The sequence below is a fragment of the Adiantum capillus-veneris genome, chromosome 20 (assembly GCF_014529385.1).
Source record: "Adiantum capillus-veneris isolate H3 chromosome 20, ASM1452938v2, whole genome shotgun sequence".
Taxonomy (NCBI): Eukaryota; Viridiplantae; Streptophyta; class Polypodiopsida; order Polypodiales; family Pteridaceae; genus Adiantum; species Adiantum capillus-veneris.
Genome location: NC_140950.1, coordinates 146,192,573 through 146,211,148, shown reverse-complemented (window position 1 = coordinate 146,211,148; position 18,576 = coordinate 146,192,573). Strand labels below are relative to the sequence as shown.

The 18,576-nt window shown below is 44.2% G+C and overlaps 1 protein-coding gene across 1 annotated transcript in view; it reads left to right on the top strand.

The window, feature by feature from the left end:
- The first annotated feature begins 3,319 nt into the window (after window positions 1-3,319).
- Window positions 3,320-18,576, top strand: part of CAND3 (tobamovirus multiplication protein) — a 90,140-nt gene continuing 74,883 nt past the window's right edge. The window contains exon 1 of the mRNA XM_086492955.1: window positions 3,320-3,944. Within this exon, the coding sequence (XP_086349081.1) occupies window positions 3,819-3,944 (126 nt within the window). The 5' untranslated portion in view covers window positions 3,320-3,818. The remainder of the gene's footprint in view (window positions 3,945-18,576) is intronic.

Sequence of the window (18,576 nt, the reverse complement as noted above, 5' to 3'; positions counted from 1 at the left end):
GTTGGGTTTGGTGTGGCTTGAACTAGAGATGCAGAGGATTTGTGTTGTTCTCCAAGAACAATTGGATTTGGTTCTAGTGTCACAACTCGAACATCGGCATTGTATACAAAAATGTCTTGCCATACCTTCAAATATTGCACCGTCGATGTGAAGAGTGTGCGATACCACTGCATGTCTAGACTTAGAGAGTCGTTATCAACCATGTATGCTTGAGAAACTATTGTTGGGAATTGTGGGCTTCGTCCTATGATGGTGTGTATCTCATCTATCCTACTAGGATACATAGGTAGAAACATGTGGTCACATGTGGAAAAAGGCACCCAAGGCATGATGTCAAATAAGAATCTTACACTAGCTCTATATAATGATCTCTTTTATACACACTTGATATAGTATCAATCAATCTACTTTTGTGTTTACATTCTACCTTATTTCCCTTGTGTAATTGACATTGTCATTAGTATGACAACACTGTGAATGCTTCCCTTTTATACGCTCCCTAATATCAACAATTGGTATCAAAGCTTAGGTTAAGGTGCAATTGAGTGTAATCGTACCTCTTTTTCAATCTTCTAATTAGTGTACGTACAAGCCTCCACACTTTTGCATTTGCATCTTCTAATAAGCTCTTTCTTGGAGCATGCAAATTAGTCATTTATTTTGTATGTAGAGTGTGATTATTTTCCCTTGTTGGTTTTCCACTTTTCTTGCACCAACATATGCAATCTCGCCTATTGTAATTGCTTATCGCAAGTCTTCTTGGGGAAGGTGGATTCTTGCTATACATAGTATGAGGGGCTTGATGATATGCTCTGTTTGTGAAAATGGGTCAAATGGAAATGACCACGGTCATTGCCCAACTGGAAAATTTTGGAATTTTGGTACAAAGGTCATTACATTCGGTCAATCTGCAGCACATCAAATACAAGCTCTCAATCCAATGGCGGGCTCGCCAAGGTGACACAAGCCAACGCTCCTGGTGCAAGCGAAGAGGGGACATCTTGTGCCGGGAACAAACACTAGCAAACAACCATAGTTGTGCATCATTCATAGGCAGCATCTACTATTCTCAAGCTGGTAGGCACTCACATTGATGACCAACTCACTAGCATATGGCCTTCACTAGCTAGTAGTTGCAATGTCTTCAAAAGCTTTTGGCCATACACACAACACACATTTAAGAGCGAGGTGGCAGCTCATCAACGCATGAGATTTTTTTTAACGAAAAAATAAAAATAATATTGAGTCTTACTAAGAGGCACATCACACACAGAGTACGGTGTCGTGTGAACATCTCGCTCTCACAACTCAAGGAGTTGTTCTCGTTGCGGCCAATAGCAAAGACCTTCGAATTCTTCAAAGGTGATCAAGATTCAAAAGGAGTGCTCAAAACCTTAAAGCAAAGGAAAAAAACACACACACACATCAAAATTGAAAAGACTTCAGGATCCAGAGGTGAAAAGCTTTGCATCTCAAACTTCAAAGCCCAAAAAGCATCAAGCTTCAAGAATTCAAGCAAAGGCAAAGGCAACATTGTCATCTTTTCCACCTAGTGGAGTGTGACTTTACTTATGAGTGAAGAGGTACTCCACATAGGAAATCAAAAGGGAAAAAAAAATTCTCTCTCGGTCTCTCTTTTCTCACATAACACTAAGGAATCCAACAAACATGTACCCAATTGTGCACCAAATTGAGATGTATGTCATAGCTGACTTTGTGCTCTTGTATGGAGTTTTGACACTGGCCTTGGAGAGTCTTCAAGTGCAAAGACCACTCCAAAGCATAGTGAATGGTGAGAAGACAAACCAAAGGGGATATTAACCTTCAAGAGGAGGAGGATTAGCATTAGTTTTTTAATCTTGCATTAGTGTTATTTAGCATTTCATTTCCATTTAGTAAAGCTCATGAGAATGCTACCACAGCAACCATGGCATCAACACCACCAAGATGGTGCGGGTAGAAGAGTCAGAAGACAAAGGAGTAGGAGTAGAGGAGGACAAACAATGAAGTTGTGGCAATGAAAGTTCTTTTGCAGACTCTTGGATTGGAACAGTGTGGTGGACTCTTGGATTGGAGTTGTGCTCCTAGATTGGAGTGGTTATCATCAATCCTCTCTTGGATTGGAGATGGTCTCCTGGATTGGGGATGATGGCCATCTTAGATTGTCATAGTTATTTTCTATTGTCATAGTCCAAACCTCAAGAGGAGGGTTGTTGGGAATTGTGGGCTTTGTCCTATGATGGTGTGTATCTCCTCTATCCTACTGAAATACATAGGTGGCATAAAAACATGTGATGCATAGGTGGCAAAGAAACATGTGGTCACATGTGGAAAAAGGCACCCAAGGCATGATGTCATCAATGATGTCAGATAAGAAGCTTACACTAGCTCTATATAATGAGCTCTTTTGTACACGCTTTATATAGTATCAATCAATCTAATATTGCGTTTACATTCTACTTTATTTCCCTTGTGTAATTAACATTGTCATTAGTATGCCAACACTTCCCTTTTTTGGCCTCCCTAATATCAACAACTATAATCAGGCAAGCATTAGTGTTTTCTTTGTCCTTCTTTGAAATTTTTAATGAAATTTCAAGAGCTTGGGCTCTTGTGCACTCAACATCCTTCAACTTCATTTTCATCTTTTGTGCTCTTTTGTTACATGGATCTAAATTATTATAACTCTCTACTTGCCTTCCCAACTCTACTCATTGATGCAAAAAATGCATGAGCTCTTCTTTCAGCTTCTCAATTTCTTCTTGTTGTTTGATAAATGCTTTGGCTTATTCACATTAATTTTTGTCAAGCTCAAAATGTTAGTTAACAGTTCCTTAAGGCTTTGTGCATGCCAATAACCGTCATTATGTGTTGCTCTTCCTACTTCTACATACAAGATCTTTAAAATAAAATACATCAATTGGAAGATCCCCGGCCCCCCCCCCCCCCCCCCCCCCCCCCCCCTTTCTTTTTGTTCGACCAAAGCACTACACCTTTCTCCAATAGCCCCTGGATAGCAATCCCCTAGTGAATTCTCTCACAGATTTAGTGTCTTAGGTAAGGTTAGAGGCCTTCAAGTGAAATTATAGACAATTGCATATGGAGAAAGGCCTTCCCTTTGCAAGAGCTTCTTCCATGCAGATTCAACCCCTACGAAGAGAGAGAGAGAGAGAGAGAGAGAGAGAGAGAGAGAGAGAGAGAGAGAGTCTCAGAGTCACATGCGTGTGTGGATATGAGCCCGTGTGAATATGAGCGAACATGAGAGGGAGGGAGAATCTACATAGATTCCCCTCTCCTCCTATTTTGATAAAATCGTGCAATCATTATGTTTGTACTACCATTTTTGACTGTTTTCGAAGGAAAGAGAAGGTCAACAAGTTGCATCCGTTGTGGATGGCATGTTGGCACCGTGCCACGCGTTCGGAAGCCGAATGTGTGCATTTGCCAGTGCTTGGCCATGGCCATGTGCTGGTTTTGAGTTAATTGGTGGGAACCAGAGATTCGGCCCAATCTCGGAATTGCGCAGAGATGGAGAATCCAGATAGCTAGCTCCTGCACTGTTACACACACACACACACACACACACACACACACACAGAGAGAGAGAGAGAGAGAGAGAGAGAGAGAGAGAGAGAGAGAGAGAGAGAGAGAGAGAGAGCTCCTTGCTCCCTTCTCATGCTGTTGCAATGTGGGTCGTTTGAAGAGGGATTAAGAGTTCTCTGTTTTTGTGTGTGTGTGTGTGTCAGAGAGAGAGAGAGAGAGAGAGAGAGAGAGAGAGAGAGAGAGAGAGAGTGAATCAGCTTATATGTTAATCTTGGATGGATCAAAGACATTATTTGTCAGCTCTTTCTGGTCAAGCAAATTGCCCGAGAGTTTCATTGATCTCCATCTATGCAACTCTGACAGTCATAGATAGCATCATTGTGGCTATCACACTCTTTCAGGTACATCAATTTCTTAATGTATTCTCAATTTAATAGTTGTGGCGCAATACACGTGCAAAACACGCGTTTGTGCACACATATATACATACAGACACATATGCATTTGTACGTATGTGTGCATTCTGGACTTAGTTTTAGACGAATGTTTCCTTCACACAAACGTATGTTGACACAGTCTTGTGGTGTGCACATACATGCACATACAGCTTGGCTTGAATGAGATGCGATTGTAATGATCTCCATAATGTGTGTTATTGGCTGGGAAGCTTTTGTTGCAAATCAATAGCCTATTGAAGGTTGTGAGGAGCAGAATGAGAATTCTGTCAATGAAGATGCTGAATCATCTTATTTGCATGGTCTTTTTTCACGTACTGCTCTAGCAAATGCAGATTTTTGGATCTGAGGCAAGCATACTAGTTGTTTTGTTCCAATCAGCTGCCATAAATCGTCATGCAAAGTATTGCAGTCAATTTGTTTAGGACCAGACGATAATGACCTGAAGGTACCAAACATTTGTCAAAATGGTTTCTCAGCTTGGGGCCATACGAAATGGTAGACATTAATAGTTGGCCAATAACTTTACTGGGTTGCCTGCTCTTATGTGGACGCTACACATAGTGGTTGTGACATGTGGAGTAAGTGCGTGGGTGCTACAATGGTTTGCTGAAGAGTGAAATTGTCATTGAAAATGACAAACAAATGTTTTTTTCTATAAAAACTCAGGAATGTCACACAATTAAATATTGGTTTATAGAATTTGAATAGAAAAAAACTTTATTTCATAGTTGAGAGGAGAAAGATAGAGTATTGGCTAGTATATGTGCTGGTGCCCCCTTGTCACGTGCGCATGGCTCTGTGTGCCTCATGGACGTGCTTCATTGACTTCCAAAGCGAGTTTTCCCCTTCTTCCTAGATAGGAGTACTAGAATCCTAGGAGGGTTAGTATCGACAATTTTGTGAGCCTGTTCGCAGGACCTGCATGTTTGGATGAGTCCATTAGGTAAGGTTTTCTAGTTTTGGAAACCTCTTGCATAAATGGATTGTACAAGCGTTTTGATAGGTGTTGTTACATTACGGTGGGCATCTGGCATGAGGTGCATCTAGTTTTAGGTTAGAGGAATCCAATGAGCCATTCCCGGGTGGGCAGATGTGCGATAGTTTCACTTGGAACTTAGCCCCGGTCAAAACTTACGAATAAAATCATTTAATGATTTAATTTGTTTGGTTGGTGGACAGTTTCTCCTACCTAGCCCTTAGTGGGTTTATAACCAGTCGATTAGCCCGTAAAGGGCATACTCAGCCTAGCGATTCCTAGCAGATTGAGAGGCGCTACCTGTTGTAGAGCAAGCCTAGCATTTTCGTGCAGTTGGCATCCAGCCCGTTTTCTGTCCAAAGTGCCAGACCAGCCAGTGATCTCATCATTCAACCCTAGTACTGGGGCAAGGGCAGCCAATCTTCTAGCGTTTTCAGCTTTCAGCCTTGGCACTGCCACCATTGCAGTTCAGCCCCTAGCGTTTTCAGATTTTAGCCCTCTCCCTCGCTGGAAAGTGGCTCGGTTTTGTTCTCGCAAGCTTCCCGTTGTGGTCAGTTACTTCGGCAGCCCATCAAGCCTCTCCTTGGCAATTCCCTCGCCGGCATCGAGTGCTCTATTTGTCGTCATTGAGATCTGCGTTTTCAGCCCTTCATTCCTTTCACATCGAGAGCGCAATTCAGCCCCAGATTTGTCCACATCGAGAAGGATCCAAAGGTGCATCAAATCAGCCCCGGAGGTCGCTCATCTTGAGGAGTTACCGTGGCAACATTCACCATTCGAGTCAGTAGAGTCTGCACTTGAGGTATTGCATGTGTGTACATTCCATTTTCGCAATCAAAAGCAAATAACACATCGACATCTATGTGGGGAGCCCTTGAGAGGGTTGGTTAAGACCCCATTGGGTGTCATTCTCCTCTTCTCTCCCTCTGCACATCTCTACATTTCTCTCATTCTCTCTCTCTCTCCAGGGAAAGTAAAAGGAATCATCAATCAAGCTAAAGCATTCATTAATGCAAGGAAAAGAAGTAAAAGTGTAAGGTGCAACGGAAGTAAATGTTGATATTGCTCAAGATGAGTGCTTTGAACTGTGCTCAAGGGTTCCTTTTACTTACGGGCAGGGAGAGCCTTCCGTTCTTTTAGAGAGAGAGTGCAATGATCACAAACAAAGTGAATGCTATTGTGAATGAAAGTGCTGAGACTGAGAGAAGAGAGAGAGAAGAATACGACATCAGGTGGTTCTCAAACCCTCCTCCAAGGGCTCCCCTCGCCATATAGGGCTCCCCTCTCTATGGCGAGAGAGGTCTATGCTATAGATTGCACAAATCTGGTACAATAGTCTAGATGCAATGGACTTGCTGACGATGTCGACGACAATGATGACGATGACGAGGACGGGCTGAAAATTGAAAACGCTAGGGCTGAAAATCTGAAATCTGCAAACTGCTGATTTTCTGCTGAATATTGACACTGTGTCGATGAGGATGGCGATGACGATGACTCGACGACGATGCGCTGAAAACGCAGATGCTGAAAACAGCAGGCTGAAACTGTAAGCGTTGGCTGACTCGACGGTACGACGAGGATTTGCTGTGGGTAGGTGAGATCTGCGAGGCTAGGGGCTAAATTTGCAATGGCTAAGTGCTGAAAACTGAAAACGCTGATGTGCTTGGCTGATCTGGCGTCGTGGAATTGCAAAACGCTAGGCTTGATCTGCCACAGGAAACACCAGAAAACGCCGGGGCTGATCTGCTACAGAAAACGCCAGGTGGATCTTGTTGGTTGAAAACGCTAGGGCTCTCTGCCGGTCTTGCTGAGAAGGTGCATTGCAAGCTGCTAGAACTTCTTCTGCTAAAACTGGGCACCCCATGTCTGCTTATATAGCTGTGAAAAGCTAGGTCGAGCAGTTTTCCTACAGCCCGCGGCCTCTGGAAATTGGTAATTTAATTAATAAAAATGCCAAAATGATTGGAAAATGTACTGTCTCCAAACTGGCTAGGAATTTTCTGCTTAGACAATGCATATGCTGGGTGGTACTAGGTGTGCAATGAGAGGATATGCAACTACTCTAAGTGCCTCGACATGCACGGCCTGCTCACAGGCTCACAAAGGTGCGAGAACACTTTCTAAGCTGACTTTAACCCTAGACCTGAGATAGCTTGTCCACATGCACATAGGGTTAGATGTGCACGTGGCATCCCCTCCTTTTCAAAGTGAGGTACTGGTACTGGTACCGAGCTGCATGGCTTCCTTGTAGTTTGCCAATAATTTTGGGTAATCTCTGAAAAATTCTTCATCAACCCACACTGCCTCGTCAGTTCCTCTATTCTTGAACTTCAAAAAGTATTGTCTGACTTGCTTCTTTGAGCCATGGCGAAACCTATGCAACAACACTTGCTCCGACTCCATGACTTCAGCTTCATCGATGATCTCGGGCTCTGTGTCTTCAAAAAGTCCTTCGGAGGTGTACCCTGAAACACTTTCAACCAAGAAACATGGAAAACGTTGTGTATTGACCATGAGTTAAGCAGTTGTAATTTCATAGAAACCTCATTGATCTTTTTAATGACAGGAAATGGACTATACATTTTGAAAGACAATTTAGGACACTTCTTTCCGACTTGCTTAAGATGTTGCTTCATGATTCTTAAATAAACCCAATCCCAGGCAATTGATTGTAAATTTCTGTTTGACCATCTGATTGTGGAAGAAAAGCCGATGAAAAATTCAACTTAGTGGCAAAATTTTCAAAGATGCGCGCCAAAAATTAGACGTGAACCTAACATCCCTATCTGAAAAGATTGACTTTGGCAAACCACAGAGGGGGTACCAATGCTTTATGAATAACCGCGCTATCTTGTGCGGTGACTGTGGCCTTACAAGGATTAACATGCAAAATTTGTTGAAACGGTCGACAATTGTCAAACATTGAGTGTTCCATGAATGCAAACTAGGTGGAAGGTTAGTCACAAAATCCATAGAAATATCCTGAAAAGGCTCGTCGGGAATAGGCAGCGGTAGCAAGAGGCCTTGCTGCTTACCCCGAGGAGCTTTTACCTTTTGACAAATGGTGCACTGTGTGACCTAACGAAACACATCTTTTCGCGTTTTAGGCCAATAAAAGAATCTTCTTTTTTTTTCCAAAGTGGTGTTCATTCCCCTGTGCCCACCCGTGAGAGAGTCATGGGCATTGTGTAATATGGCTTAAGTACTGAGGTGGCATAAACTGCGCCTTGAGCTTGTCTTGGAAATCGGCCAATTGAAAGAAAGGGACACGCCTTCTTCGGCTTCCTCTAGGTGCGCGACCAACTGTGCCTCTTGCCATGATTGATACCAATTGTCATGTGCACATCTAACACTATGTGTACGTGGACAAGCTACTTCATGACTAGGGTTTAGTTCAGTTCCGTCAGCCCAACTTAGGAAGTGTTCTGGCACTTTTGTGAGTCTGTTCGCAGACCGTGCATATCCAGGCACTTAGAGTAGATGCATATCCTCTGGTTGCACACAACCTGACCATCAGATTTCAGTTAGAACCCATCAGTAGCATTTTTACAGTGCATAGACCTATTTTAGCCATTTTTCACTTTTGTTGGAAAACTGGGTAGGGCAATTTTGACAAGCATGTATATAAGAAATCCTAGCGCTAGCACTTCCTGGCAGAAGAGGCAGTAGAGTTCCAACAACTGGCAGTGCACCTTCTCAGCAAGAACCGGTAGGAGACTCAGCGCTTTAAGCCACAAGAACCAGCCAACGTTTTTCATCAAGTGCAGATCAGCCCCAGTGTTTTGCCACTTGCAGATCAGCCTGGCGACAAACAGATCTCCTAGCGGTTTTGCAGCAGATCAAAGATCAGCCCTAGCGTTAGCAGAACAACAGAATCAGCCCTAGCGTTTTTGGATCAATAGAACAACATAGCGTTTTGCAAATTCTCCGCGACAGAACCAGCATAGGGATCAGCGTTTTCAGTTTTCAGCATAGAGACACCGCAGAACAAGTCCCTAACCTTGCAGATCTCACCTTTCCGCAGCAGATCCTCGCCGCACAGTCAGATCAGCAAGTGTTTGCAGATTCAGCCCGGAAAACACAGATTTCAGCATCTGCATTTTCAGTGCGTCGTCGTTGCATCGTCGTCATCGCCGGCGTCACTGACATAGAGTCAGATTTCAGTAGATACAACATTTGCAGATTTCAGCCATTAGCGTTTTTAGATTTCAACCCATCTCGTGGTCGTTCTCATCGTCGTCGACATCGTCGACAAGTCCAAAGCATTGTAGAGATTTGTGCAATCAATAGTAGACCGCTCTCGCCATAGAGAGTGGGGCCTTTGGAGGAGGGTTTGACAACATTCTGGTGTCGTATTCTTCTCTCTCTATCTCTCAGTCTCAACACCTTCATTCGCAGTTTCTTCCACTTTGTTTGTGATCATTTGCACTCTTCACTAAAGGAACGGAAGGCTCTCCCTTTCGTAAGTAAAAGGAACCCTTGAGCACAATTCGGAGCATTCATCTTGAGCAAAGTTCAACATTCACTTCCGCTGCACCTTACACCAATTAATGGTATCACCAACAAGGTACATGGCTACTGTCAAAACTTTGCTATTTCCTGTTTTCTTAGTTGTTGCAAAGTGTCACAAATGGGAGCGCATAACAATATAATATATACTCGGATAAATAGAATTTATCACTTAATACTGAAGCCAAAGTATATAGAGAGAAATAAATAGAGAGAGAGAGAGTGAGAAGATCGACACAGTACTAGGGACCAGAAGATGGGCTGGCGCCCCCCCCCCCCCTTAAAGATAATTCTTTATTAGGGAGAATCTTTTTACAAGCACAAGAACCGGGGAAAACCCCTCCGTTCTAATTCTCTGACTCGATGGTCTTTCCTTCCCGTAAGGGAAATCCGAGAGACGAGCTCTCAATCCTTTTTCCGTTTGTACTCGGAGTCGAGATTCCACAGACAATTTCCGAATTCCATTCCCGGAATTCCCATGCGTAGGTCGAAGCCTTCTCGCTTCTCCTTCGCGATGAAGTACCTGCAAACACACACGCACACACACGACAACAATTCGTATGGCGAATCCACAATAGATACCTGTCGCTCTTGCGCGGGAAAAGCGACTTCCGTGCTTCGTAGTCTCGCGACCTCTCGTGTCTTCTGGCGGCAGAGTCTTCTCTTGCTGAAGTTGGTAACTCTTTTCAATGAGGGCATGTGGTGCTTTGATAGCTCCTTCACCATGGCACGAATAGCTGCTCGCGTAGAGATTGCGGCCATTTTTTTTTCAATTTTTCAAATTTTTTTTTTCTGTTCTACCCGAAATAGGGAGAGAGACTTCGCTGGCTGGTTTTGTTGCTTTATTTTCTAAGTGACTGCCCACTTATTAAGTGGGCGGCCGGCATATTTTAAAATTGGTCTGAACCAGCCCAAAAACTCAATAAAACCTTATAAGTTAAAAACAATGCCTTTCACAACACTTCCCAGGCGTCCTTGGATGCAGCCACATGCACAAATGCAATGCATACATAGATTCCTCGCAGAAAAGCGTCTGCTCTTCCCGAAAAACTCGTTAAAATATTTGGCTTTTTAAGAAAAGCTTCTCAAAACCCATCTTTATTCTTTTGCTTGCGTCTTTACGCGTATTCCTCTTTTCCAGCTTGGATTTCCTCTCGACCATGGATATCCCCTTTTCGATGCACCCGTCACCCACCTTGTGACGCATTAGGAATACCCATCACCTAGTCCTTTCCTACCGAACTTACGGTACAATCCCCTTCACGATGCTCTCTGTCACCCATCCTATGACGCATCAGAGATGTCCGTTCCCGGGTGGTCGGATACTTCTTTCCGATGCTCCCTATCATCCATCCGATGTAACGCGTCAGAAGTACCTGCTCCTGGTGGCCTTACAGATTCCCGTTCTCAGTGTTCCCGTCATTATTTTGAATGACGCACTAGGAATACTCTGTACTCTGATGTCTCCAGTGAGAAAAACCCTCTCACTTAAAATTCCAATAATTCATTTAGAATTATTTTCTTGGTGTTCCAAGCGAGAAAACCCTCTCACTTATAAATCCAATCCAATAATTCATTTAGAATTATTTTTATGTCAGATAAAGCCAATTTAGCAACATTCCTCACCTATAAACAGTTGTCCTCAACTGTAGAGATCCAACTGAACTGCCGGGGAGAAACCGGAAAGATTCCAAATCTTGCTCAATGGTGGTTGAGCTAGTCCTTTCTCAAAAGAGAACTTAAAAATTAAATTAAAGAAAAATTCAATAATTCAATACTTACCTTACCGGTTCATGTCCTTCCTCTAGTACCTCGAGGATATCCTTCACCAATCATAAACTTACGAGCTACGTAAGAACTCATCATTCGCGTTTTTCCAACAGATCGTAAGTTTCTTCATCCGAGAATCTATTAACTCAAGTCTACCTTCTCAATCCGAGAAGAATAATCCTCCTAGAAATCAATCTAGGTATCTGTCCTTGCGCATAATGCTGCGCTGTTAGTCCTGAGGGTATTAAATCTCTTGTGTCCTCCCACATAGGGAATGCCCAAATCATAGAGTATTAATCTTGATGTCTTCCTTCACAAACAAAGTCTGCGATCACCTTAAAGAAGGTTCTTGTTCCAGGTTGTCGCTCAACGTAGGCGGACGGTTCCAATCCGAAGATTCCTTGTGCACGGCGGCACTTCCTTCCAATCTTTTCCTCCTGCGAGTTATTTCCACTAGCAGTGTTTTCCAGACGCCCATTAGAGTCTCTTCCTTACAGAATCATAAAAATGATTCACCTTGCGAGCATCAATGACGCCTTGCAAAATCTCAGGCAGATAGGATTCTAGCCATAGCATTTTCTGAACGTACGTTCAAACCCAGTTCATAATTCCTTGCAAGAGAGTATAACAAGCTCTCATCCAATTCCTTGCAATAGGTCTGGATCTTCGTGTGTTATCCATGTACCCAAAGGTGTACATAATTCTTAAGCTGAAAGTTTTGGTGAACCTGGGAAATTACCTTCCCTTCGTAAGATCCTTAGAGCGAAGACGCTCAATCTGACGATCCCTTGGCTCGAACTTAGAGAAAAATCCGCTCATCAAATAATCTAGGATTTCAATCCTTGGATTCCTCGAGCACAGGCAATAGTCGTCACTTGTTCCTTCCCTCATAAAGAGAGTGTTCATTCACTTGTGCGAAAAGCACTACCATGTCTTCCCTGACCGGGTAAGGGGTTTTGGTTCATAAGCTTAGTGAAAGCGTTTCTTGGTTGAAAGCTCGGAATGGTTCCTTCCTTTCTGCCGTCCTACCGGCAATAGCAGGTAATTTGTTGGTGAACTACCGGATACGAGATGAATAGTTGACCTTCCGGATGGTTGAGCAAACCAATTCATCTCAGAAAACAATGTTTCAAATTGATCCTACTCTCATAAATACTCGAGAGTGATTTCCCTTGTTAGACACATGCATATCTCGTGCATAAAAGCAATACACATTTTATGAGTTCCTCAAAGATTTAACTTGGATCAAAGACCTGCCCTCTCACTCAAAGTTTAAGGGTCAAAAACTCAGGAGTTATTTTGAATTCCCTTACTCCAAACTTTCTCCGGATAGCAATGTATCCTTCGAAGAGAGGTAACAAAAATTCGTTGTTTCTGTGTTCAATGGTTCTCGCCCCACTGCGGGGATTGTATTCTATGTACATCAAGGTGTACACTTTCAACTTTTATTGCGGACTCCACCATCTGCTGCAAAGTATCTTGCAGATGGGTTTACAAAATTCGGGCAAAAGTCCTTCGTTAAATTTGTTTATCTTTCCTTCCTCAGAGAGGATCAAGAATGGAGCTACCTTGGCAAGAGTGAACCACTACTTGCTTTGACTTGCTCGTGTTCCTATTGGGCAAACCGATCCCAATCTTCTTGGATGCCTTCCTCAAAGCGTAGAGGAAAAAATTTATCAAAAAATTCAGCCTTGAATTGAATCCAAGTCTTGTTGTAAATTCCTTGCAGAGCTTTGGTATACCACCAAGTACTTGCAATTCCCTTTGAGGTGTTTGGTCACATGCCTCACCTTCAGGCTTCGACGCTTCTCAGAAATTGCCGTTTGCCAAGGCAACTTCATACTGTTGAATGAAAGCGGTAGCTTTCGGGACATCTTCCCTTACGTTAAAAGTATCAAACTTGACCGGAGGGTTCTGAGGTCTAAAGACCTTCTTCATATCCTTCCCGGAATGACGGGATTTCTTGGCTATGGTTATGGATTGATATTCATGGATATTTTTTGGATTCTGAAGGATCTCGAGCATTCCACTTCTTGGATTCTCTAGGTTCTTGAGCATCATGCTCTTGTTGCCTTCTCAGAGAATCCCAAGTTTTGTGTCGACTTCTTGCAGAGAGAAAAACAAAATTCCAACTCTGCGAGCTTTTTCATGCAGGACTTAGGTTTCTGCCTACTTACTTATCTCTTGGCTTGTCATGGCTTCTTCCCGTATCTTCCCAGAGTCGTCCTCCTTTATGGAAAAAGAGACCATGCTCTGATACCACTGTCACAAACGGGAGCGCATAACAATATAAAATATACTCGGATAAATAGAATTTATCACTTAATACTGAAGCCAAAGTATATAGAGAGAAATAAATAGAGAGAGAGAGTGAGAAGATCGACGCAGTACTGGGACCAGAAGATGGGCTTGCCCCCCCCCCCCTTAAAAAGAACTCTTTATTAGGGAGAATCTTTTTACAAGCACAAGAACCGGAGAAAACTCCTCCGTTCTAATTCTCTGACTCGATGGTCGTTCCTTCCCATAAGGGAAATCCGAGAGACGAGCTCTCAATCCTTTTTCCGTCTATACTCGGAGTCGAGACTCCACAGACAATTTCCGAATTCCATTCCCGGAATTCCCAAGCGTAGGTCGAAGCCTTCTCGCTTCTCCTTCGCGATGAAGTACCTACAAACACACGACAACAATTCGTATGGCGAATCCACAATAGATACCTGTCACTCTTGCGCGGGAAAAGCGACTTCCGTGCTTCGTAGTCTCGCGATCTCTCGCGTCTTCTGGCAGCAGAGTCTTCTCTTGCTGAAGTTGGTAACTCTTTTCAGTGAGGGCATGTGGTGCTTTTATAGCTCCTTCAACACGGCACGAATAGCTGCTCGCGTAGAGATTGCGGCTGTCGTCTTTTTTTTTTTTTCTGTTCTACCCGAAATAGGGAGAGAGAATTCGCTGGTTGGTTCTGTTGCTTTATTTTCTAAGTGACTGCCCACTTATTAAGTGGGCGGCCGGCATAGTTTAAAATTGGTATGAACTTGCCTAAAAACTCACTAAACCTTATAAGTTAAAAACAATGCCTTTCACAACACTTCCAAGGCGTCCCTGGATGCAACCACATGCACAAAGGCAATGCATACATAGATTCCTCACAGGAAAGCGTCTGCTCTTCCCGAAAAACTCGTTAAAATATTCCGCTTTTTAAGAAAAGCTTCTCAGAACCCATCTTTATTCTTGTGCTTGCGTCTTTACGCGTATTCCTCTTTTCCAGTTCAGATTTCCTCTCGACCATGGATATCCCTTTTCCGATGCACCCATCACCCACCTTGTGACGCATCAGGAATACCCATCACCTAGTCCTTTCCTACCGAACTTACGGTACAATCCCCTTCACGATGCTCTATGTCACCCATCCTATGACAGCATCAGAGATGTCCGTTTCCGGATGGTCGGATACTTCTTTCCGATGCTCCCTGTCACCCATCCGATGTGACGCATCAGAAGTACCCGTTCTTGGTGGCCTTACAGATTCCCGTTCTCAGTGCTCCCGTCATTACTTTGAATGACGTGCTAGGAATACTCTGTACTCGGATGTCTCCAGTGAGAAAAACCCTCACACTTAAAATTCCAATAATTCATTTAGAATTATTTTCTTGGTGTTCCAAGCGAGAAAACCCTCTCACTTATAAATCCAATCCAATAATTCATTTAGAATTATTTTTATGTCAAATAAAGCCAATTTAGCAACACAAAGTAAGCATTGAATTGATGCAACCAAGAGTGAATAACATTACTATCCATCTTACCGTCATACTTACTGAACGTCAACTTCTCAGTGACTGGATTGTTGGAGTCCGCATCTCTACTTGTGATACCCGATGAATTGTCCACATCTTTGATTGGCTTGGATTTCGAGGTGAGTATTTGTAGGACCAACTCTTGCATGCGTTGATCTCTTTGCGCCTCACGCTCTAATTTCAAGGCCACTCTCCTCTTTTTCGGCCGATATGCGTTGGGCTTCGCGTGCTTGCTCACGCTCAAGCTCCATAGCTGCCTTTCTTTCTTCGGCCGCCAAGCGTGCTTGATCACGCTGGCGATCCAGGCGGCGCGTTGCGCCTCTTGTTGTAGCATCATGTCCATCATCATGATCACAGTTCTCTAGCTTGCAATTGGTGTTTGAGAAGGCTTTTCTCTTACCCAAGATCGACTCTTCCTTGCGGACCCCTTGGCGGAAAAGTTTCTTTTTCCCACCTCACGTCGATTGGCCGGCCGCTAAGTGCACAATCCGCTCTCAATGAGTGAAAAGAGGAACAAGGAGAGGCTGGACAAGCCCTTCTTTCTTGGGTTACCTGTCACTCTTCAAAAACACGATTAGGAATCGACACGCCCAAGTGGACTTGGGTTACGTGCGACCGCACCAAGCAAAAACTTTCTTGTGGTTCTTTCCTTGAGTGATAAAGAACACTGCCAAAGCTCTGATACCAATGTAAGGTGCAGCGGAAGTGAATGTTGATATTGCTAAAGATGAATGCTCCGAACTGTGCTCAAGGGTTCCTTTTACTTACGGAAGGAAGAGCCTTCCGTTCCTTTAGAGAGAGTGCAATGATCACAAACAAAGTGAATGCTACTATGAATGAAAGTACTGAGCCTGAGAGAAGAGAGAGAGAAGAATACGACACCAGGTGGTTCTCAAAAACTCCTCCAAGGGCCCCCCTCTCTATGGCGAGAGAGGTCTATGCTATATATTGCACAAATTTGGTACAATGGTCTAGATGCAATGGACTTCCCGACGATGTCGACGACAATGATGACGGCGACGAGGACGGGCTGAAAACTGAAAACGCTAGGGCTGAAAAGCTGAAATCTGCAAACTGCTAACTTTCTGCTGAATACTAAACTGTGTCGACGAGGATGGCGATGACGACGACTCAACGACGATGCGCTGAAAACGCAAATGCTGAAAACAGCGGGTTGAAACTGTAAGCACTGGCTGACTCGACGGTACGACGAGGATCTGTTGCGGGTAGGTGAGATCTACGAGGCTAGGGGCTAAATTTGCAATGGCTAAGTTCTGAAAACTGAAAACGCTGATGTGCTTGGCTGATTTGGCGTCGTGGAATTACAAAACGCTAGGCTTGATCTGCTACAAGAAACGCCAGAAAACGTTGGGACTGACCTGCTATAGAAGACGCCAGGTGGATCTTGTTGGCTGACAACGCTAGGGCTCTCTGCCGGTCTTGTTGAGAAGGTGCACTGCAAGTCGCTAGAACTTCTTCTGCTTCTTCTGCTAAAACTGGGCGTTCCATGTCTGCTTATATAGCTGTGAAAAGTTGGGTCGAGTAGTTCTATAGCCCACGACCTTTGGAAATTGGTAATCTAATTAATAAAAATGCCAGAATACCTGGAAAATGTACTGTTCCCAAACTGACCAAGAATTGGACCTTCTGCTTGGATAATGCATATGCTGGGTGGTACGGGGTTTGCAAGGAGAGGATATGCAACTACTCTAAGTGCATGGACATGCACGGCTTGCTCACAGGCTCACAAAGGAGCCATAACACTTCCTAAGCTGACCTGAACCCTAGACCTTTACTTTCTGGGAGGCGTCTGCCCTCGCGCGCCTTCGTGTTGAGGATGTGGTGATACTTCTTCTCGATTTTGAGAAGGCCTACGATAGAGTTGACTTGGACTTTTTGGAGGGCACTCTACGCAAGATGGGCTTCTCAGATGCCTGGATCAGAGGTGTGTCAGTTCTCTACAGACGGGCACACAGTTAGGTCATTTTGTCAGGTGGTAGAGGTGATTGTTTCATGCTCTCACGATCGGTCAGACAGGGCTGTCCTCTTGCCCCCTTCCTCTTTCTGTTTCATGCTGAGGCGATGAGCAGGTTTTTGGTTTCACAGCAGGTTGGTCTTCGTGGCCTAGCGCTCCCTATTCGGGGAGATGAGCTACTGGATGCTGAGTTTGCTGACGACTCAGCCTTGTACTTGGTGGGCCAGGAGGCCAACCTTCACAGGTGTCAGCAGGCTCTTGAGACCTTTTGTTGTGCATCAGGCGCATTGATCAACTGGAGAAAGACAGTGGATTTCTGGGTTGAGCTCCTACGTCTGATTGGCTGTCAGGTGAGGGTTTTAGATGAATTCCCCCAGGGACTGCAGTTCGGTACTTGGGCTGTCAGGTTGGTTTGGACTTGTCTCCAGAGCAGCATATTGCTTCCCTCCTCCTTTCCATCAAGAGGAAGTTGTTACATTGGATTGGAGCTCCCCACGACTTTCTTTGGCAAGCAGAGTTGTAGTGGCCAATTAGATGTTGTTGGTGAAACCGGCCCAAGGGGCGGTAGGCTTTCGCTTTCACCCGAAATTCTCTACTTTAGACACACGCAAAGAGAACGTGCAAAGGAAACCTGTGACGGGAATTAACACTTAAGTACACACACGGCTCGGAAGCTAGAATGCCCCGAGCAGACGCCGACAACTTGTAGGCCCCAAAATTGGCGCCCCTTTCGGTATTTCTTTTTACTTTGAGAGGGTAAATTGCAAAGTAGAGTCCTGGGAATCCTTTACCTGTATCCCGCTAGATACTATCCGATTTGGCCAAATTTCGGCAGCATAACAGTCCCAAAACTTGCGCGAAACCAATTCCCTTGCTATAGCTCACATCCACTGACGTATACCCTCTGATTCTTGCCCAAAAACAGTAAATTCAGCACGCTGTATTTACTGGTTTTTGCTCTGTTTTCAGCCCCAAATAGTCCCCTAGCTGTCCTCTGCCAATGGGGCACGATTCCCAAGGGTTCTGGCGTCCGTATGGCTGAAAAACAGTCAATTTTCTGCGCATACACAGCGCTGAATTTGCACCTGTCGGGTGCTTGCTTTGGAATAGCAGCTAGCTACCCCTGTTCCTGCTCAAGGAGGCTCTTGCCTCAGCACAAAAGCATGAAACCACACAGTTGTACATCAATCAAATGAAGAGCCCTCTTGTGGGGCATCACATAACTGCACGTAGGGGAGAGAGAGAGCAGTGTGTAGCATGCAGGGCATCACTCTTAGCACCACACTGTACATGAGAGGGAAAGAAAGCAATCCATAGCTCTTAACCTGTGACAGTTTCTCAATGAAGCATCCCCCCCGCATAAATCGAGCGCCCCCTCTTCTGCGCTTCACCTGTAATGCATCTGTGAACAAATAGATGCAAAAGGAGAAGATTTCCATGGCTGCCAAAACCTGCGTATCGCTGAAAAACACAGCAAAACAGCCCTGTAAATACGCATCAGATGCCTTCCAATGCTGAAAATGAGCTCCTTGGTCCAAGATAAAGTCATGGGAAGCT